The sequence below is a fragment of the Trichoplusia ni genome, chromosome 11 (genome assembly GCF_003590095.1).
Source record: "Trichoplusia ni isolate ovarian cell line Hi5 chromosome 11, tn1, whole genome shotgun sequence".
Lineage (NCBI taxonomy): Eukaryota > Metazoa > Arthropoda > Insecta > Lepidoptera > Noctuidae > Trichoplusia > Trichoplusia ni.
The window spans coordinates 12,241,906-12,263,510 of record NC_039488.1 but is presented as its reverse complement, the minus strand read 5'-3'; the positions used below and the strand labels follow the sequence as shown (position 1 = coordinate 12,263,510).

General features: G+C 34.3%; 2 protein-coding genes across 4 annotated transcripts; one reads left to right on the top strand and one right to left on the bottom strand.

The window, feature by feature from the left end:
• Window positions 1-3,417: 3,417 nt before the first annotated feature.
• On the bottom strand, window positions 3,418-13,254 carry LOC113498687 (calpain-7-like). Of its 2 annotated transcripts, none has more exons than XM_026878803.1 (12): window positions 12,917-13,254; window positions 11,984-12,126; window positions 11,562-11,640; window positions 10,805-11,130; window positions 10,254-10,430; window positions 9,526-9,672; window positions 8,701-8,928; window positions 7,904-8,148; window positions 7,171-7,370; window positions 6,581-6,786; window positions 6,126-6,358; window positions 3,418-5,804 (listed from the first exon to the last, which is right to left on the bottom strand). In XM_026878803.1, exons 1-12 carry the CDS (start codon window positions 13,125-13,127, stop codon window positions 5,660-5,662), a joined length of 2,340 nt encoding a protein of 779 aa, XP_026734604.1. In that variant the 5' UTR covers window positions 13,128-13,254; the 3' UTR covers window positions 3,418-5,659. The 2 variants fall into 2 exon arrangements, with proteins under 2 accessions (XP_026734604.1, XP_026734603.1); XM_026878802.1 differs by having other exon boundaries at window positions 11,514-11,640; window positions 12,917-13,252.
• An 869-nt stretch (window positions 13,255-14,123) lies between these two features.
• LOC113498995 (peroxisomal membrane protein PEX14) lies at window positions 14,124-20,348 on the top strand. Of its 2 annotated transcripts, XM_026879298.1 has the most exons (5): window positions 14,124-14,357; window positions 15,112-15,375; window positions 17,028-17,242; window positions 17,670-17,879; window positions 18,599-20,348. In XM_026879298.1, exons 1-5 carry the CDS (start codon window positions 14,307-14,309, stop codon window positions 18,603-18,605), a joined length of 747 nt encoding a protein of 248 aa, XP_026735099.1. In that variant the 5' UTR covers window positions 14,124-14,306; the 3' UTR covers window positions 18,606-20,348. The 2 variants fall into 2 exon arrangements, with proteins under 2 accessions (XP_026735099.1, XP_026735100.1); XM_026879299.1 differs by lacking the exon at window positions 18,599-20,348 and having other exon boundaries at window positions 17,670-17,883.
• The last annotated feature ends 1,257 nt before the right edge of the window (window positions 20,349-21,605 follow it).

Sequence of the window (21,605 nt, the reverse complement as noted above, 5' to 3'; positions counted from 1 at the left end):
GCCACTACTTAAAGTTAAGGATTTATTTTCAAATAACGTTGATGAACTTCAAAGGTATTATGTATTAGGTTTAAGACTGGCTTAGTGTAACAATAAATTCCTGTATTCATTAGGTTGGTCTTGCAAATCCGTTTGTTAGGAGGGATTTCAATAATCCGCAGTTTCAGGAATCTACGATTTAGTTTTAATACTGTTTATACAGCCGTTTAAGACTTATGAAGCTAATTGGAATAAAGACAAGCTAAAATAATATTTACTTTAACTTTATAGCATATATGGCATTTAATTAAGGCCGTAGGTAGGTTGAGCTTACGGTATAATCAGTACCTATGTGTAGATACGTATATCTATTTAATGTTTATTAAGTGAGTCGTATATGTACATATTAGATATATACCTACTCAATTTGTGTACATACACACAGATATAGGTATAGTATGTACCGTGACGGTTTGCTTACGGACAAACAGACAGACAGAAAGTGGTAGGTACCTGATTAATCGGTTCCCGTTTTCATCCTTTGATTATGCAACCAAACCCGCTTAACTCATAGGCTACTTTTAATCCTTGGGTGACGCCGCAAGACACCAAAGATTTTTAAGTTTAAATATTGACTACGACAGCATAGTTCAAGGAAATCTCTTTAAAAAAAATCTGGGTAATAGGTATGTCACTACTAACTTAAGGGAGTTTCCAAAGATTGAAACTTACCTTAATGGATGAAAATTATTTGCTCGTCAAGCCCTACTACTTGTGGTTTTTTTTCTCTAGTTCTGAATCCTAATTCCTGAAGTCTCTGCATTAGAGGTAAAACCATTTCATATCTCAGTGTTGCACTTTTAAATATTTGATTAACGATTGTAGGTACAAGAGCGAATCTCCACGGATGCACAAATGAACAGACCACAATTAATTAATTTCAAAACTTCGAGACTATGTTACTATTGCATATTGTATGTAACTAATGCTCATTCTGTTTTTTAGAGGATGTACGAGAATGAGATATAGATATATGTAAATAGGCAGATACGATATGCAAAATTTTGAAAAGTAGGTATTTATAACTCAAAATGGATTTGTCAAATTAGTGCAGGTAACTACTGCCCAAATTGTTAATGAGTAGGTAATTGGTTGAATTTGATTAAAATTTATTTTGGTTTAAGCAATAATTATCTCAAAACTATGCTTGCATCAGCCAAAGACGATTTTTCAAAGGTATTGAAAGATTATTTCTATTATACATTCCTTATTACCTACTCTTATGAGTTAAGGTTCCTAATGTATTGTATTGTAATAGCCCCGTTAAACATCAATACGTAACTATCTCTTGGCCAAACATCGCCGGCCAACAATAGATTGATGGATACTCCGCCCGACATGACATTTCCCGCTTTAAAATTCAGCTAGTTTCACTGGATGACAGACTATTAGGATGTTAATATTCTCATACAATATTCATGTAACAAGGATAATATTGTTATCTAGTCTTTAGTATGTATTACTTGTCAAATACGTGATACCCACGTTACGATTTTATGAGCAAAATTGACAGTTGTTCGTTTTTGCCGCATGATGGGGTCTATTGCGGACATATTTGGGGTTTATTCTGTTGTTCTATTAGTATGTCTGTTGTTTTAGTAAGTAAATGTTATTTGTGTAGTAAAAAAGCGAAACGATTCTAAAAATTATGCTTACCCAGAGGTGCGGTATTATAAAGCCTCTTCTTATCATACATTTTTTTATATAGATATCCTTAGTTACCAAGCCACAATACGCGTAGGTACCCACTAAAAAAAATCAGTATAACTGTACACGTTTCCTATCAAAGCTCTAAAAGTATCGCTCTTTCCTGACACTCAGCTAATCCATTTAAATATATTCAGCTTTTAGGATAAACATACAAACTTCGAGTAATAACGTTACGTATAATAGTTATCACGTGTCCCTTTTCTATGATCTGAACACAACCTTGACACGCACCAGGCTTTGGACCTACAAAAACAATGAGAAATCGCACACACGCAGCTAAATTAAATTTTGAAGCGTACCCTTATAAAACATTTACGGCGGGGTTGGTGTTTGTCATAAGCGGAAGCGGGTTTTCTTATTGAATCGACAAGAACATAATTGTTGGAAAATTATTTTCCGTTACTGTTCGATTACGTCAAGTGAGAATGTATTCAACTTTTCATGTCTTTATCTATGGCTAGTTATCTTAATTTTACCTCAAAAAACTTTACTAGAAATCCTACAAAAATCGTACCATAATTTATTAAATCAATTCTTTCAAGAACTGTAAAATTAAAATGTAATAACCAATAACTTGCATCTAAAAGTCTGTAGTACCTACCTAGCGTAAGTTCAAAACCGCTATCGCTTGCGTTTATCACCACAGACTGAAAGCGAACCGAACCTCAATGTAAAATGAACCATAACGTCACGAAAATAAAGTCAATATTCTGACGACATTTTACAACTAACGAGTATTTGATTTTCCATTTATATTACGTTTTGTCCCAGTTCGATTCTATCACAAACACATTAATGAGTTCACCTCACATAATTTTGAGTGACTTTATAGGAAATCTTGGGAATTGGTATTGTTTTTTTTCTGTTAGGCCAATATTTCGGTTATTATTTTTGAATTATCTGTTTTTGTTAGCTTCTTGTTTTTGGTCGTTATGGCAATGCTATCAAAGAAATGTGAAGCCCTAAGTATGCTTACTCAAGTATATCTCGTAGACAATGGTGAAAAAGAATTGCCACGTAATTAACTAGCAGAAAGTATTTGTGGTTTTATTTATATAATAGAGATAAAGGTATAAAAAATCCAAAACCTCATTCTTCAGTTCGAAATTAATTAACAGTGCAACCTAGATTTCCGAAATCATAACGACTTCTTAATGCCTCTTTTGTACTGAAAACTGAAAATCGTCACAGGTAAGGTAATATGGGATAAATTAAAACATGGTATTATCAAAATATTTAATTCATTAACATTATAAAAGAAAATAGATTATTCAACATTATAAAACACTGTGATTTCACCTTAAGAGCTAAATTATCACAGCAGAGCATGTGTGACTGCATGCGAAAGGCGCAACTTATGAGCGGTAGCGGTTAAGCGAATAAGCCAAGGTCAGGAGAAAATTAAAACTAAAACCTTTATAATATTGGTATAAATCATCACGTAAATATTTTTGGATAAAAAAAGTCATATGTTCACAATAATAAACAACAAGTGATTTTTCTATAACAACTTCCTACTATTTAAATTTCATCAATTTCAGGCCTTAATAAGAACAAATATAGGGTAACTTGAACACTAACATTCGTCAAATTATTTATATATTAACCGTAATTAAATATTTTTTTAAATATACAGAATACTATACAATAACAATTAATATTCACAATTTCAAAACAACCCTACAGCATGTTATTTTTATTAAACTATGTTAGTATTTAATTGTATTGTAAATATATTATGCTGTTACAGACTTAAACATATGTTTTGGACGATTCACGATACATTTTAATAAGTCGAAGAAATAATCTAAGCTTTGAAGCCAAGGCATTCCATTCTCTAAGCCAAAAAGGTTTAAATTACACATAACATATTTGAAAACAAAGTTTTGAAACGGTACATAAATATGTTTAAACTTTATATTGATCCCACATCAACTACAAACTACAGACATTCTAAATCTAACGTTACCAACTCAAATCAACAACTACTTCTAAAAAAGCTGTTCAAAATGAGTACTCAATACCGGCAACTGTTTTAAAAACCTAAATGGATTCCGCAAAGAGCGCTGTGTAAGCATTCATATTAGAGCGACACAAAACCTGAATAGATTTGCATAAACGCAATTAGCAGTACGTGCTGGTCCTACCAGTACCACTTAGAGTAAGACTCCTGGGTTTGTGAGAGCGAGAGAGAGAGAGTCGTGTAATGCGCCATCTCATTTCCTCAACTATATCAGCCTTAGTGCAAAAGGAGGTGGTAGAGCCCCAGGGCCACACGACATAAGAGATTCACTTTTGTTTGTCGCTTTGCAAACTCCGTTCCGACACGTTTTAAATGAATTTAGAATTGGCTAGTACAAAAAGTTAGAATCTGTGCCACATGTTGGCTTGGTACTTGGACCAAATGTTTTCCATCCATGTATTTATTAGGCCCGGATTCTGTGTTACCTATTTTACAGTATGGGTTGACTTGTATATTCAATGATTAGAAATGAAAACATCAAAATTACCACAAACAGTTAACTTAAAAAAAATACTCATGTTGTCACTTTCGCCAAAAGGAAAGGCGTAAATGGTTTACTTTTGAAAGCTAGTTGTTATTTTTCTGACGTGCTTTTCACACGTAATAGTGCTTTTATTTTAATTTGTTAGTTGTGAGTACAGTAGTTTTCACTATCGCAAATTTCAGACTTCCTAAATCAACATTATGGGAAAAATTATTTGTGGCCAATATTTGACACCTAGTTGGGCCAAATGTTGGCTCAATAGTGTTGGGCCAACACACACAGGGGTATGTCGGATGTGTGTCACTTAGTTTAGTGAAGTAGTTTACTGTTTTTCCGTTTAGCGAATAAATGTTTTTGTTGCAACTAAATGGAAATGTAAATGTTGTGTCCGTGGGATATGTTTATTACGTACAATTTAAAGAGGTAGTTTTTGGAAAGAGTTTTACGAGGTATGTGAATAGTTTCTTTGATAAGACTAAAACTAATTTAATATTTGTGTAGAAATATGTTATTTAGTGCGAACGATTTTAAGTAAAATAGTACTATTCTGATTTTTCGAAGGCAAATCAATTTAAACGGTTGACAAAACTAAATTACATAACAAAACTGCAATTTTTATATTAAAGTGTTCTAATAAATGCTTTATCTTGCCGCGTCACTTACAAACAATTAATTTAGCATAGGACCTAAAGGCACAGATCTAATACATCACTACAATTTTTATTGTCAAAACAAAAGGCAAAAGTCTAAATTAACAAAAGAAAATACTAGTTCACGCACACATTTACAAACATACATAATTATTTACACATTTACCATAATAAGTTTACAATAATATGTACTATGTCACGGCGATGGTTTGTCGTAACATATTTTCTCATGTATTATTAAATAAAATAACATTCATATATTTAAGTTCCTCTTCAGAGCATTTTGAATCCGTTTTAAGCAAATGCGAATCTCAGAAAACAATTATGATTTGATCAATTTATAAATTATAGTCATTTACTTCTTTGTTGTATAGCTAATTCATGTTTAAATACATACAATATCAGAAATGGTATTTACAGTGTCTATAACAAAGTTTTATATTTTTAGCCTGATGAGAAGCGACGACATTAAGGTAAGAAAATTAAAAATATTTTTTGATGAAAAAGAAGTTCCTCCATGGCGATGTCGACTAACTTTTAACCTAAATGAAGCAAAAACTAGTGGACTCATAGCTTTAATTAATTACTTTTTATACACAGGCAATAACTCAACATCGCCATCCAATCGCTATTGGTCGACATCTACCATCTCTAAAACCTATTCTCGAGATCTTATTACGACAATCAATCTCATAATCAATGTCTTTTCACCTAAACCCTAGCCTCATCCTGCTTCCACCTGCCTACCGCGCGCTAGTTCCGTCCCTCGCATGTCAGGGGGCTAGTAGACCGCAGCTCCAGGAAGAACGGACCCTCCTGCCCGGGGTAGAAGGTAGATGGCGTTAGTATGTACCTACCTGCAGGTAGGTTGCGGAGCTCGAGGACTACGAAGCCAGATCTGTTGGATTTATACAAGTTTTAAAATTGTAATTTATCTCATATTTCAGTTTTCAACTAATGTTCAGAGAGTTTTAATACAAGGTGGTCAGCAGAGCACTATATGCCTATTTTTGTATTGTTGTGTCGCATGCCCAACACAAGGTTAGCTTAAGCTCATATATATTTTACGTTATCTTCGTTTTCTTGTAACATAAAGAAACGCGATATGCATGAAATACTCAAATCAAAATCTATATAGTATTTTATGTTCTACCACTTTGATCAGGGCATATATCAAGGGCCAATCATCATCACCAGCGCAATATAAATAAACCCTTACCTATACGCTCCTGAGGTTTCCTTCAAGAATGGCGCAGTGACATTGGGGTCATCCAACGCTTCGACTCTCGCGTCGACACCTATCTGGTACTGCTTGGGCCCCTTCAGTTCCACTACTACGTTACAAGGGGCCCGAGCTTCAGGGACCGTTATTATAAACTTGGGGTTGTTGGGGTAAGTCGCGCGGTGGTTCTCGCAACCGCCAGCGGTGCGGCCAGACCATTCGCCGTTTAACTAGAAGAAAAATACATATTGACTACCATTTCGCCTTTTTGCCTTTGTTTCACTTAATAAAAATATTGGACACGAATTATTCTTAAGTAGAAACCAACGAAATTGAATGTGGTATGACGTCACGATTTCGTAGATTTTGTAAGATCGTGACGTCTTAGCCTCGTAACTCCGCTAAAGTTAAAAAGCAATTTTCAATCTGATATGAAAAGTATAAAAACTTACCGTTTTCTTATAAGGATAAGGTTCAAGTTTGCTTAACGTGAAGGGACACGTCGCATAAGCCCTCAACGTGTAGAATATAGTCTTGCTCTTCTCATACTGTGAGACCACTAGCGTATATCTATCTGCACTGCCTTCACCAATGATTAGTTCACAGAGGTAGTGCGGACTGTTGATCCTTATTCCGTCTTTATAAGGTTCAGGATCGTCTGAAAAAAACAGGTAGATAGAGTATTTCCAGAGAAAATCTAAACGGAAAATACAAAGGCAAATCTTGCGTGAATATGTCGTACCGTCGTATTAATACCAAAACCATGGGAGCCATATGTGGTTCCATTATCATATGAGGCCCAAAGTTACGTTAAATGTATTATGCAAAAGTTAAACAATTTGTTTAGAACTCAAGCTTTCCTTAGTTTGTGGCTAGATGGCATTGTGTTAAAATTGTGAAATGATTATTATTTTATTTCACCCGAATATCAAGAAATACTTCAAGCATATCATGCCAAATTGAAAACCTACAATAACAATCAATTTTTAACTTAAAAACGACAACCTTAAAATACAAAATCGAACAAAAACCATAAACTCACAGGGATAATAAACCCTCCTTCCATTCTTATACACAAGTAGTGTGATATACTCCTTGTTGTCCCTGAAGTCGTCTATCTGCGTGATGTGTCGTGTGAGCAGCAACCAGACGGCGCCGCGGCCCTGCACGTGTAGCGAGAACTGCGGGTTCTCGCCGATGTTGTACGCGTCCTTAGCTGGGCCTGTACCGGCATCCCATTTCCTACGAAGGGAACACGGAACTATACTATACGGACTATAACACAGAAAGTATAAGTAGGCAATTAATTTGGTTCATCATTTCTTATGTAGTCAGCTAGGAAAGGCAAACTCATTTGAAAAAAAAAAGCGTGCGTACAAAGTACACATGTCAGAAGTCAAACTTCTGACATTCTCTCTTTTTCGACACTTCCGTTGCATACCGGCTAACGTTACATCTGTAAAAAAATTACCCTCATGCGCCTACAGAAGTGTAAAAGTAATGATACCCTACTTGCGGAATACATGATTTCATTTAATTTTTGTATTTTACACAGATACTTAATTTAATAGCTGTTGAACAATAGCACAGATAGAAAACGGTTTGAAGACTTATTAGGTTAAATGTAAGCCTTTTCTAGGTCAAACATAGATTTAAGGTCCAACTTGGAAACCTTTCTCTTATTCTTACTACATACATATTTCATTCAAGGACTTTGCGGGGTGAAAATATATTTTGAACCCCAAAAAATGGAAAGGAAAATAGGTAGAACTTACTGGTGTATACAATACGTAAACTGAAACATCTCAGGGTTCCAATTCAAGTAGAAGACATCAAAGAAGTTCAGTATACTGGCGTAGTCGATCCAGAAGACTCCGTTATCGTACTGCGCGGCGCTGTCGGGGTCGTAGTTGAGGAGAGCTCGCAGCGCGGGCGTCCAGTGAGAGAGGTCTAACTCTGAGTAGTTGCCGCGCCAACGTAGGTGAGACCAGGGGTTCTTGAGCTTCAGGAGTTTTACTCCCTGGGAGAAACGAAAATTTTATGTAAATCAGTCTAGCATCATGTCATATTGGTGTATAATCTGTATGTACAGGTATTTTAAAAAAAATGTAATCAATCTTGATTACTTGGTAGGTAAACTAATTAGTTAAAAATGGTGCGTGAATAGAGACTAAATAAGGACCGAATAAGTTGTTCAGAAATAATACTAAAAATGTATGCGTGAATGCGTACATCCTTGTAATTTTTACAAAGTTGCTTATAACCACGCCTATTGTTATAGGGCTCACAAATACTTGAATGATTTAAAAAAAAATACAGTAAATTACTAAGGCCCCTCTTATTTTTATAACGAACTGGGTATTAAATATAAACAGAACGATATTTAGGTAAAAAAAAGCGCTGTTCTATATTTATTTACTGTTATTTATTTATTTATTTATTAATGGAAATGATCCCACGGGAATATAAAATCGGGATAAAATCACACCATACGATTTAGGGCGATATACCGCTATCCGCCAACTAAGCGTCCCTCTTACATAAAGCTGTTATCAAACCCATACCAACTTACATTAGCAAGTCTAACATCCAACACTGCGTACGCATGCGTAGCTACCAGTCCGGTCCGTTCCGCTTCCGCATCAGACAACGCGCCAGTCGCGACCGTCACCAGTACATCACCCCGTTCCAGACGCGTCCGGATCTTCTCGTATAGAGCGTCCGCGTTGAAATCCGCTTCGCCGTTCCGGATTGCCGTGCGTTCCGGTATCCAACCGGTTAGTGCGTGGAGATCTATGTTCTGAGGGATATTGTAAATGTTACGTGTAAATATTAAGCGTAGTGTCAAAAATCAAAATCAAAATGTTTTTATTTCTAATAGGCCGTTTCTCAGGCACTTTTAAAACGTTACATTACCGACTCTAGTTGCACGGTTCCAAAGTGTCATTCTTATGGAGAAGAACCGGCAAGAAACTCCATAGTTAGTTACTCTTTTCAAAATAAAATATTACAGTAGCATTTTACATTAAAATGAATGTCTGCAAAAACAACGTAAATTAGCAAAACAAGTATCAAACAGCAAAATGTTAATGATTTTCTATAAAAACTGTCATCCAATGTTTTTAATATGTGTGAGAAGTAGCCCTTTGGCAAGTAGTGGGGCATTTACAATTTAGGTGTTATATATTATTCGGTTTTTAAAGAACATTGAGGCTAATATCTGAAAGAATGAGTAAGATCAATTTCTCAACGATTGTTTTACATATCAGACTGTTAAATCTGTGTATGAAATACAGAATTGACTACATTTAATCAATTAATCTTTACCTGTAGGGCAAAAAGAACTCTTCCAGGACTGAAACAGAAAAAAAACTAGAACTATGTTAGTAATACTCACACTATTCGAGCCAGGAAAATCATAGCCGCCCATAACCTTCATGTACGCCTTCTCCAATAGCGACACCCAGAACTCGTTCTTATTGCTGGAGTAGGAGCAGAGGAGGCGCCCGTACCTGCTGTACGGCAACCGGTCGTCTATTATTATCTGTTGGTGATAATCATGCTATAATGTTGGCTAAGAAAACTCTTCAAACAGTCTGCCTAGACAAGCTACATTTAAGGCGGATAGAATTGCAACTTGCAGATAAGTACTTATATTAAGACCTAGTCTAGAGCAAAAGTTAAAAAAGAATGCTCAGTCGAAAATACGTGCTTGCACAAATTGTTTGGACCATTACTTCAATCAGCTATAAACCTGGTGGAAATTACGGATATTGTGCCTGTAGCGTAACGTTCCATAGCGGCAACAGGAGTGTCTTTGGAGCTCACTTTGATCACGCGAGGCATATATTAATGGGAGAAACAAGACTTCTAGTATATTTATTAATAAATATTTTTTATATATATATTATAGACAGTTTATTTTTTTTATTAATAAAGTTATACTTAGTTTATATGATTTGTATTTTATCTCATAGTAATTAAGTAGCATAATATAAGGTTAATTTACACAAGTTTATATGAATGTCTCTTAATATTGCGACACCAACATTGTCTATCTTTCCATAGTTCTAGAAATACGGAATCAGCACACGCAAGTCAAAATTACATCAATATTATACAAACCTTCCGCCTTACACCATTAAGATGCAGCTTCACCATGTACTTCCCAAAGGGGTTGTAGACCGGCGACTTGCTCTTGTTCTTAGGGTATATGATGGACGTGATGATCTTCTTGTTGAAACGCTTTTCGTATAACGCGCTCACAGCCAGCGACGCCACGAACGAACAGTCTGATACTATCTAGAAAATTGAGGGTACTATTAATTTTTGTTACAATCTTAGATGATTTGGTTTTAGGACTGCAGTTTTAGATTAAGCATTTGTTTAGAGATAAGCATATGGCTATAACGAATTGAATCCTGATGTAAATGTACGGGGGTTTCACAAACATTCACATGCACAAGAGACCCATACTCAGAAAGTCAGAACAAGCATTCACTGCTATAATACCAGGCGATCAAACCGGCAATACGTTGCGCACAGTCTTCTTGGCACGGTGAAACTTTGCACGTATGGCAACAAGTTGGAATAAAGAATGAATAATTGTTAATTGGACTGATTTTTCAATATGTAATAGAGTTATTCTAAAACCATGCATTTCAAGAAGTACTCACGGTCTGCTTAATACTGAAACAGTCAACATGATCTCCAACAATCATTTTCGGATCCGTGCAGATCTCATGCGGTCGCACCCAGCAATCAAATTCCTTTTCCTGCTTAGAACTCAGCTTCAAGGCACTGGCCCTATCTTCAAACGGTATCGCAAACTGGAATCTCTCTGACAAGTCTACATCCATGAATGGTAGGAAGCAGTTGTTGTTAATATTGGATGTTGTGCGTAAAACCTCCTTTTCCTCCTCAGAGTATGTTGCTTGTTTCCCACTAACTTTTAAGTGAATGCTTTGGTCTCTTTGCAGTACCGGTCGGACGGGACTGACAGCTAGAAAAAGAATTTTGATGATACATTCTCAGGCTTCTGTCACACAGCAAAAATCCTGGACATTCTCTTGTCAATTCTGTTAAATTAAAAAAGAAACTAAAAGGAAGACATACATACTCAAAATACAAGCAAAACTAATTAACTAGATATTATTACTTCACTAGACAAAGAAAAAAAACATACGAATCACCAAAAAAAAACAAATTTGTTACATATATGTATAAAGCTCTAAAATTTTGCATCAAGGATCTAAAGGCAGGGGTTAGTTAATAGTACTTAATAGCATTTAAAAAGTCTAACCAGTTTATCCCATTACCATCCTTATCTGGGGAATTAGTTCTTGTTAGTGTGTCAATAGAGTCTAAAATTGCGTTGAACTTTACCTGGCCTTTTCTGCTCACTAATAGACAGAGATCCAATTCTCTTAATACCTTTCAACTCCTCCGCCCTGTCCAGAGCCTGTTCTGCTAAACCTTTTATCTTCGCTTTTATGTCTGGATCACTTGCTCTCTAGAAAATAATAAATAATTGATGATTTCTATGACAATTTTCAAAAGATTTTTCTTACAATGAACCGAGTAAGAAAATGTTTCTAAATGCATTTAAAATTATTATTATTTTAAATAAAATAACTCATTAATCAATACCTAGATTCACGTAACAAATTATATTAAATACATTGACTTAACCAGCATTTTTTTGTTAAATTGGTAGGTACTACTAGCATTACGTTAGTGAACTTAAACAATGTATGAACAAACAGTCCACAGTTAGTCTTTATCTACAATCTCATGAATGTTTCTTTATTCTCTTCAAACTACTACCTTATTTCAATTTTATAAAGAATACTTACAATGCTAACAGCCAACTCAACTGCCTGTGTGTAAAGTTGCAAAGCTGAGTCATTCTGGTCCGCTTCATCTGCATCTAAAGCTTGTTGCATAAGGAAGTAACATTGTTGCATTCCACGCTCACTCTCCGCTTGTTGGGCCCTTTCTGCAGAAAATATTGCTTAATTAATTTATTTATTTATCTTTATTTCAGACAGATAAGTATGTTATATGTTAAGCCCCACTAAACTGTTGCAATGGTTTGACTGCGGGTCAGAAGTGTGTGATGGCCGGGAATATTAATATAAATAATAATATTTATAAAGGAATAGAGAACCTACCATTATCATTTAAAGTAATATTAATATGTGTGAAAACATAACAGCATACTACATTTTATAGCTTGCTGTCTCCCTTCCACCACCACCACCAAAAATAAAATTATTTATATAAATATGGAGGTTGGCCTCCTGGACTGCTTTCCCAGCCATAAACATGAGACAATTGGTAGAAGAATAGGGACTGCCTTTACTCTGCAGTTGGACATGAGGAAAAATTTCTTTTTTTTTTGTTTCTTTTTGGTGAATAACATATTCAGTCCCATAATAATATACTGCATACTAAGAAACAGTAGGAAAAATTACAGTACTCTACAGTTTTTTTTTGTTCTAGTGTTGGAAGTGCATATGTAACATTTAATTGATTAAAAACAGCACACAAATAGTAACTAAATAAAAAGAATAATAAATTATCAACTACACCATTTAGAAATGATATCATAGACATTTGATTAATCTACGCGTTCATTGACTGCTGTATACGGTGCAAGGTGGCTGTATGTATTGTGAGTCATAGCCAAACAACTATAGAAAAAAATACAGTTAGTCATTCAGTCGTACTTTCTGCACGAGAATTCTTGGTAATTAAACTTACAAATATAGCTTATGGTATAATACCTTGTTGTTCCTTCAACACTGTTGCTCTTTCAAGGTATTCTCTGACTTTACTTCTTACTTCTTCTTGTTTATCGGGGGGAAAACGATCGCGAACCCTGTCCAGCAATCTTGCTGCAGTTCTGTAGCATTCAACAGCTTTATCCGTTTGTCCAGTTTGATCAAATTGCACAGCGAGAGACGCAGCCTCAGTTGCATTAGCAAAATCCCCCATTTTTTACTACAGCTGCATAAATAATACTTTTAAATAAAATCACAAACAAAAATGAATTGTTTAAATTAATGACAGTGACACAGTTCTTGACAGCAACTATTCATATCGAAAAACTGGGTTATTGCTCATAATGTCGAAGAAGAACTGAAATAGCAAGATACCATTGTTCTTAGTGAGACGAAAAAAGAAAATCATTTAATTTTCGGTAAAGTGGAACGCTATACATGAAGTAAATTTGAAGTTGGTGTCTTCGTTTGTAAAGGTTTCTGGGTAGGTTACAATGATTTTATTCTGTAAATATTGATAATCAGGAAACAATTATTTCTGTACTTTAATACTATATAAAGCATCATAAAAATGACGACACGCACACAATTTTTATAAAACGTCTTTTTTTTTAATTAAATACATTTTTTTATTTGGCCCGATCCACCTGGGCGCTTTTCATATTCCTTTCACGCGTCAATCCTTTTGAAATTTTTGTTTGTACTATGACCCAGCATGGGACAATTAAAATGGGTGATAATAACCAATTCCATTCCAATACATCATGGGATGAGTTCAATGAAACATTTTGTTGGTTGTCCATGAGCTTCAAATTGGTCGGTTTCTATGGTGTCTCGATGTGCAAAAGCTTTCTCTAAATCCTTCCACAATAGCTAATACCGCGCCACCTTGTACCAGACGTAGTCACTATTCAAAACTATTTCTAATCATTAATTTTCAATTTTCAACAAGCAGTCTTTTATTTATTAAATATCAGCTTTCTTTTTTTTCTCATCAGTAGGAAGCAAACAAATTTTGAATTTTATACCTATAGAAAAGATTATTTCTTACCTGCATAATCGTATTAATAATAAAGCACGAATCTATACTCCGTATCAAACATTGCGAACCAATTAAAAGTGTGTCCTTTCTAATAATATAGCTGATTACTGAACGTAGAACATTATCGCTTATAAAGTTTTTTAACCTGTGAACGTTTTAAAAGCAAAAAAGAACAATAAAATGTCACTGTCACCAAGCAAGAATTGATTAATTTGTCGTCTCCGTTATTACGGATTATAATTATAGTTTTGTTTCATTAAGCACTGTGCATACATACAAAAATCTAGTTTTATTCTTATTAGTAAATTGATTATTCTGTATCTTAACTTTATCTGCGGTATTTGAGTGAAAATGGCTACAGAGGCAGTGGCGAATGTCGGGGCAGAAATTAGGGAGAATTTGGTAATTTCATGATATTTCTATGAAGCACAGCAAAGCACGAACATTGACAATTAATCCATGTTCAAAAAAAACTAGTGTCGTTATGTTTTTTAAAAAGACTTTGCAAATCTTTGTTCGGACGACCTTCGCACCGCGACGATATGTTGATTTTTATTACCATCTCTTACCTAATCAATTAAGTTTCCAATTTAGTATACACAAGATGTATTACAAAATAAATACATTCAGAATTGCATTGTTCAATAATACATCTCGGAGTAGTAATGTCAATAACCCTGTTTCTTATTCTTTGTGCTAGATTGATAATCACAGATACAATTAATAATAATTGCTACGAAAATAGGTCGTATTAGACTCATTATGATGTAGCATATTCCAGTTTGAATTAAATCTAGGCAACAAAGTTCCTATATGTACTAAAATGCAAATTTTACGTTTATTGTTTTATTTAAACCCTACTATCAACTTAATAAATAGTTTTCTTATTGTCTTGTGTACACAAAGAACTATGCTAATCAATGTTACTTAGCTGTTTTAAACTAGGAATCAAAGTTCTTTGAACCAGAGAAGTGCTAGGAAATGTTAAGTGATTAGTGAAATATAATTTGCTTTTCCTTGGTCAATCAATTATTCCTTAAATAAAAAGTTTGGTATTATTGTACCTTAAAATTATAGAATATGACACTTTTTAACCAGCAGGGATGCCCTTTCAAAATGTTATTTGCAGCGTAACCATTCAATAACTTACTTACAGGTTACAACTGCTGTAAAGTTCTTGACAAACCCAAGTGTACAACGATGTACCTTAGAAAGCAAGGAAAGGTTCTTACGCAGCAAGGGCCTAACAGACCCAGAGATACAAAAGGCCATAGAGAAATGCACGGAGCTGATAGATGTCCCGTCATTGACATCAGAGCTCATGTTCTTCCATCAATCAAGAAGGTCCTGGTTTAGAGACAATGTGCTTCCAATTATGGTCTATGGAGGTTTTATGTATGGATGCTACTGGTTCTATAAGGTAAGCCTTTTGTAAACATTATTCTAAATTCAGGAAGCCTTAACATTGCCATATTTACCAGGCATGTAGTAATTACAGCTTTTTTGTACAATTTATTTATTTATTGTCACACCAACAACTTATTCACTAACTCATAACATTAGATATTTTATTTAAGCAGCCTTACGGGAATTCATCACTTATAGGTATGCACAGCACTTGCATGGGCATTATACAGTGTACTTAATATTTTTTGGAAAAAACAAGTTTTAATGTTTAATTTGACCTACAAATGTCATACAACTCAGTAAGTTCCATTGCCCAAACTTAAATAATGAGAAACAGGTTTTGCCTTAACCCATGCTAGGCATTAGCATTTTATTTCTAATGTACACAACTTTTTGTTTGAGATTGTATACTAAAATAAACAGTGCATATTAGCATATTTACCTAATGTTACATCTCCCAGAAAATGTTACTGAAAATTACCAAACTTCTGTTGTATTTGAATAAGCAATTATGGTTTTAGTGTTATATTATGCTAATGGGGCCCATAATTGGTACTCAGTGATATACACTTTCGAAATTGTCTTTTTATAGTATGCCCTCGTCCCTCTGTTGCTATGTGGAGTTGGATTGCTTAATTCACGGTCTGCTCTGCTCCACTACGCCTCCGTTAAGTCCATTGAAAGTTACGCTTAAGCATAGCCAGACGCCGCGATCATTAGAATTGGCGTTTTAAACCATTGTGTGTCCATATTGTGAACTTTGCTTCTAGAGGGTATAAGTTTTCATCATAAAGCAATAAGTTTTAAATCCTCTGTTAGAAATAATTACCTAATTCCATGTTCTTATCTTACAAAAGGTGTTATGATAATAGATAAATTTTATCATATACTTCAGAGTGCTTGTAATAACAGCATTAACAGCACATTATCAGTACAAAACTATTTTTTTCGATATTTGTTAAGATTTAATGACTTGGAACTAGTTTTATTAATTAGAACTATGCTCTTGGCCTTTTTGGCAGTTTTTTGTCTACTGTCTGCCTGTCTGTCTGCCTCGTCCGTAACGTACGAAATTTTCACCGCAGATGTATGTGTTTCTGTTGCCACTACAAAGTAAAAAAAGATGGAGAATAAGTTAGCAATGATTTAAGATTGTTGTGGTCATAAATAAGTTGGTGACAAATCAATTTGAGAGTATCCATAAGTTACGGTCATCCAACCGATTTGCGTATCTTAGCCAATTTGTAGGAAACCCTCAGTGTCGTGAGTCCGACTCGCGACTTGACTTTTTTTTAGTCTTCATATCTTTATGGTGTAGATCCGACAATCAAACTGTTTTGAGAAATAAGTGCCTCTTTTGGGAAAGTATAAATAATCTAAAAGGCGTAATGCAAATAAATGATCTACCAAAGTAAGCAGAGCTAGAAAAAGAGGCTTGATAAAAAAACATCATTTTATTTTAGACCAAAACTTGTTCAGTTGTTCTTGTTTATTTATATTCACACATTGGCCACTGTGTTTGTGTGATGCATAAGTTGTTGTTCTTAGTCTGGGAGTTCTATGTGCATGTGATTTCAATGATTACGAAACTTGCCGCCACAAGATGGTTATATCATATTGCTTCATAACCCTAAGACGACCCACTGACTCCATTTTTCCTCACAGAACTACGTCAGACACTTACTCTTCGTTGAACAACCGAAGCGGAAATCGACATCAGAATGCATTGACGAACTGCGCAAGAGTTTGGACATCCTAAACGCAAACGTGACGTCATTGCGTGGTGAGATGACAGCTAACGCCCACCAGAGCGCGCTTAGATCGCAACTTGATAACATCAAGTCCGATATCGCGTCGGTTAAGGGAATATTGCTTAATAGGTAAAGTTTTACATAAGCTTATAAAGAAGTACTTTTGCCATTGTAAAAGTGAGATGGTGCAATATAAATCGTAATGGCATCTTGCTTCTACAACGGTTACATGTGCTATATACTAATGATATTGCGTGGTAAGCGCATTTGTATTAGTTATTGTTGAATGTATACGTAAATAATTCACAGATAACAATAGATATATCGTGTGAAGTAGGGGGCTCAAGTTTCCACGCTTTGTTGATCGATTACAAACAGAAAACTCGTTGATTTTGATTGTTTTTAACTGTTGAATACACATGGATATTTTAAATTATGATTGTGATATTATGTAGCCTACAGGCAGTCTTAATCATTCATGTGCTTAACATAACAACTCAAAAAAAAAAATATTTTATCCCATTAAAGATAGTTAATACGATACACTATTTTGTAGGAACCAATTCCCTGCCCTAAAAGCTAGGCCAGACCCTCCTTCCATCCCAGCATGGCAGCGACAGTCAGAAGAGGCGACGTCCACAGAAGTACCTTCTGAAGAGAAAAAGAAGACCCACAGGAGTCGCAGCCAGAGGTCTGAGTCTGGAGGCTCCAACTCCAGCGAGGGGGAACAGGCGACCAAGAACAGTGATAGCAGTTTGGAGATCATGTGAGTAGAAAATACCTTAGACATTAGTAAAATTATTTTTTATTATTTGTAATGGTGTTATACGTAAAAAAAGAAGCATATATATATGACTTTCGTGCAATATCCGATATTAAATGCAGAATCGATAGTAAAAGGTGCGAAATAGTTATCGTAAGTGTTTAAATTTAATGATTTATTTTTACCGTTAATTAATTAGCAGCATCTTATCTGTTTTATTGTTATTTTTTGTTTATGTGGAGAAAAACAATCAAAATAATGACAATGACGTTACGATTACTTACTATGTGCCTAACTAAGCAATTTGACTGTATTCATTGCAAAATCAAACTCTTCCAAACATGTGAACCAAACGATCTACAGACCAGGCTACAATTAAACTAATCTGACAATGGTACAGTTTTTGTTATTGTAAAATTTGTGGGAAGTTAACACACTCATAGACTATTATTACTTAAATTTTACTTTGAGATGCCATCATTTCAATATCTGTGTCTATTTTTGTCAAAGCAAATTCAGGTGTTTTGGGTATAATTTTGCAACAATATAAGTGTTTTTGTCACCTAGTGTGTTTAATCCTCTTATTAAGATAAATGGCATCATGTGATCAGCTGCTAGCATAAAACAAAACCATTTAAGTAGTGGGGTATTGGAAGCGAGACCGCAGCCTGAACAGTCTCCCTATATAATATTCAAAAAATAATTGCCCCTTTTATTTTCAGCACATGAAACCTTCACCTCGAGAATTACTCATAGCCAGGTATTAGGGTAGTGCCAGTGTACACAAGCAAACAGCTCCCGGGATAACAGAATGTGTGGCAGGTATTTATCAGTGGATACGTGTGAACATTAGACAGTTTAGTGATGATGAAATCCTCTTACATGTTGTTGCAATAGAATTAAGTAGTTTAAAGTCGACAGATGGCGTAGCAGTCGAATTTAAGCATTTATAGCAATAGCTCTTTACCCTATAAATAAACATAGGGTAGACAAACGAGATTCCCTACATTGCATTTTCTCATGGTAGAGAAGTCCTTTATATTTATTATAAAGTATTTTATAGCATTTATGGTATACGATATTCTGTCTAGTTCCTTTACAATACTTCTAATTATTATAATGTATAACATATTCACTATATACTCAAATTCTATTCTATCTTTGTCTACATTAGAAACGATATTTCTTAATATTGAGCATACCAAAAAACAATAGGAATATTTACGTTTTTAAGGTGGCGACGTTGATATGCAGGTATAAACCCTCTTTCTTAAATTCTGATAATCGCTTAATAAGTTTGAATTACAAAGAAACAAAGAGTCCTCGTATCAATGACATTTATAATTCAAGAAACGTACGACTGCTACTTATCTAACGACTTTATCATATAGTAATAAAATATTTAAGAATTCTTCTGTAATTCGAGTATTATTTGCTAATGCATTTTAGATTCTAGATGCCTTTGTTTAAAGTTCAAAATGTAAGCTAGCGCTTATAAGACATTGTATAGAGGATTTTTGTCGATATTATGGTTGCAATCATGTATGTATACGTTTTAGTCAGACTGTATTTGAATTGAAATTGTGACGGTTTTGTAAAGCATGACAATTTACCTTATGTCAGAACCTTATTGTATGTTCGAGTTATTGGCGTGGTACCAAGATTTGTGTATGTAGCGTCCCTTCAGGGACTTATTTCCATTCTAGCCACGCCAAAAGGCAATGTGGTAAACGTCGCCTTGAATGCGTTATATTATATGACGAAAACAATTTATTCTTATATGCCGACTGTAAAAGCCATGTATGCCATATTGTAAAAGCAAAGCGGCAGCAATTGACTCAAAAAATTGCGAAGAATGATCGTAAAATTTTACTGTATTCGGCTAGATATGTCGTATGTCGTAATTTCCAGTTTTAAGTTATCCTATAAACGCAATCACTGCCATTTTGTTTTCTCTGTGGCCGTTTAGAAGGCCGCCTAAAACATAAATTAAAAATGCCAAGAGTTGTTATTGAGAACGAAGGTCCATGTCTGAAGTACACACAATATTGGTCCGCTCTTCAAGTGCTAAATAAATGTGAATGCTAAGGTCAATAAGGTATGTGGTTTTTTTTGCTGTCTTTAAATAGATAGGTACATATTGTTTGTTGGTTTTAATCTATGTTCAATTCTTGACGAGAGATCGACTTGTATTTGGATAACTTTAAGATTTCATTCCTCTTACGAATCATAAAAGTCATTTGCGGTAGGCATCCCCAATACCAGAACTTCATTGTTTTATCACAATCCTTATTTTGACAAACAACACCTGTTTAGGTACCCAGTCATTATCCCCAAGACATATTGCAGTCGCAAAATACCTTGAAAAAGCGGTTCGGTAGCTATGATAATAGAGCTGCGCGAGTTTGTTGGCATTTAAGACGAAATTGTTTATTTGCATTGTCATGTTTATGAGGCTTGTATAGTCAACAGGTAAAAAAAGAATGAACGTATTCCATAGTAGGTGAATGTCAAGGACTGCAGTGAATGTATTGAGCATTTTAAATGCAATTCATGAAACATCTTGCATTGTGAAATGTTTATCAAATAAGTACCATAAACTAATTGTAACAAGGACTAAATTAAATTGTTGCGGTACAAAAATTAACAAAATTCACAATGTTTTTATTATATTTCTAAATTAGATTTTAATTGCAATTTTATATTTTATATGGCCAAAGTTGATGTACTTTTTGACAGATACTATTTTGGAATTGTGATGGCTCGTAAGTCTTATTTGCCATTTTTATTTAGTGATGGTTTTATAGGTGTATGGATTAGATGTAAATAGGTAGGTGTGTGTGTGTGCTTGGTTTTGGAACCCTAAATTTAACGGCCTAATTTTCTTATCTTATTCATGATAGCTTGTATGCTTGGGACTGGTATGTCATAGCAAATTAACAGCATTGCGATTAATAATTATTAATCGTAAAAAAGAAATGAATTTTTAAAATTAATAATGTACAATGTAGCTTGTTTCCTTTGCGGTTCGATGCCCAAATCTTATGAGTAAATGTACAATATTTAGTGTTCCAAACTCAAGCTAATTATTGCATAATCATGTTGTATCACTGTGTGCTAGTTAGTCATTACTACTATATTATTAATTTCGTTGTTGTTTTTTTAATGTGGACTCTGAATGGGCGTAACAATGCATTGAAACAAAATACTTTTTATTGTGGAAACAAAGTCCTCATAGTAGATATTTTGTATTTTACTTAAATACAATTTTAGTTTTAGAATTGGAATTAATAATTAAAAAATAGTATTTTGTTACGTCCATAATTTTTTTATTTATAATTATGAAAATTGTTATTTTTATGTATAATTTTATTTGACCATTGATTTTAATTTCTCGTCACTTCAATATCTTCCAATAAATTGCTCAGTGTATGTTAGACTTACGTTGTATGATGTACAACATTCCATATTGGTGTTTTGGTGTACCCTCGTCGTGATAAATAAACCAATGATAATAATAAATTGCTTTTTCTTGGTTTCCTTTCATAAAACTTTACTTCGTATATGATATTAGTTTTGCCATCCGTTAATTAACACATTTTATTAAGCATTAATCTTATAAGTGGCTTTTTCACGATTAAAGATATTTATCAAAGAAAACCGTAAGTAACTATAAGAAAAATAATACTACAGATGCTAGTAAAGGAAAGGTTCTAAAAACACATAAAA

Excerpts from the sequence above, each read along its gene's own strand:
- LOC113498687 (XM_026878802.1), bottom strand. The coding sequence starts at position 13,127 with ATGGGGGATTTTGCTAATGCAACTGAGGCTGCGTCTCTCGCTGTGCAA. Across the intron at positions 10,431-10,804 it reads GTTTCAGTATTAAGCAGACC|ATAGTATCAGACTGTTCGTT; the intron begins GTGAGTACTTCT and ends TCAATTTTCTAG. Across the intron at positions 8,149-8,700 it reads TGGATGTTAGACTTGCTAAT|GGAGTAAAACTCCTGAAGCT; the intron begins GTAAGTTGGTAT and ends CGTTTCTCCCAG.
- LOC113498995 (XM_026879298.1), top strand. The coding sequence starts at position 14,307 with ATGGCTACAGAGGCAGTGGCGAATGTCGGGGCAGAAATTAGGGAGAAT. Across the intron at positions 14,358-15,111 it reads CAGAAATTAGGGAGAATTTG|GTTACAACTGCTGTAAAGTT; the intron begins GTAATTTCATGA and ends ACTTACTTACAG. Across the intron at positions 15,376-17,027 it reads GATGCTACTGGTTCTATAAG|AACTACGTCAGACACTTACT; the intron begins GTAAGCCTTTTG and ends TTTTCCTCACAG.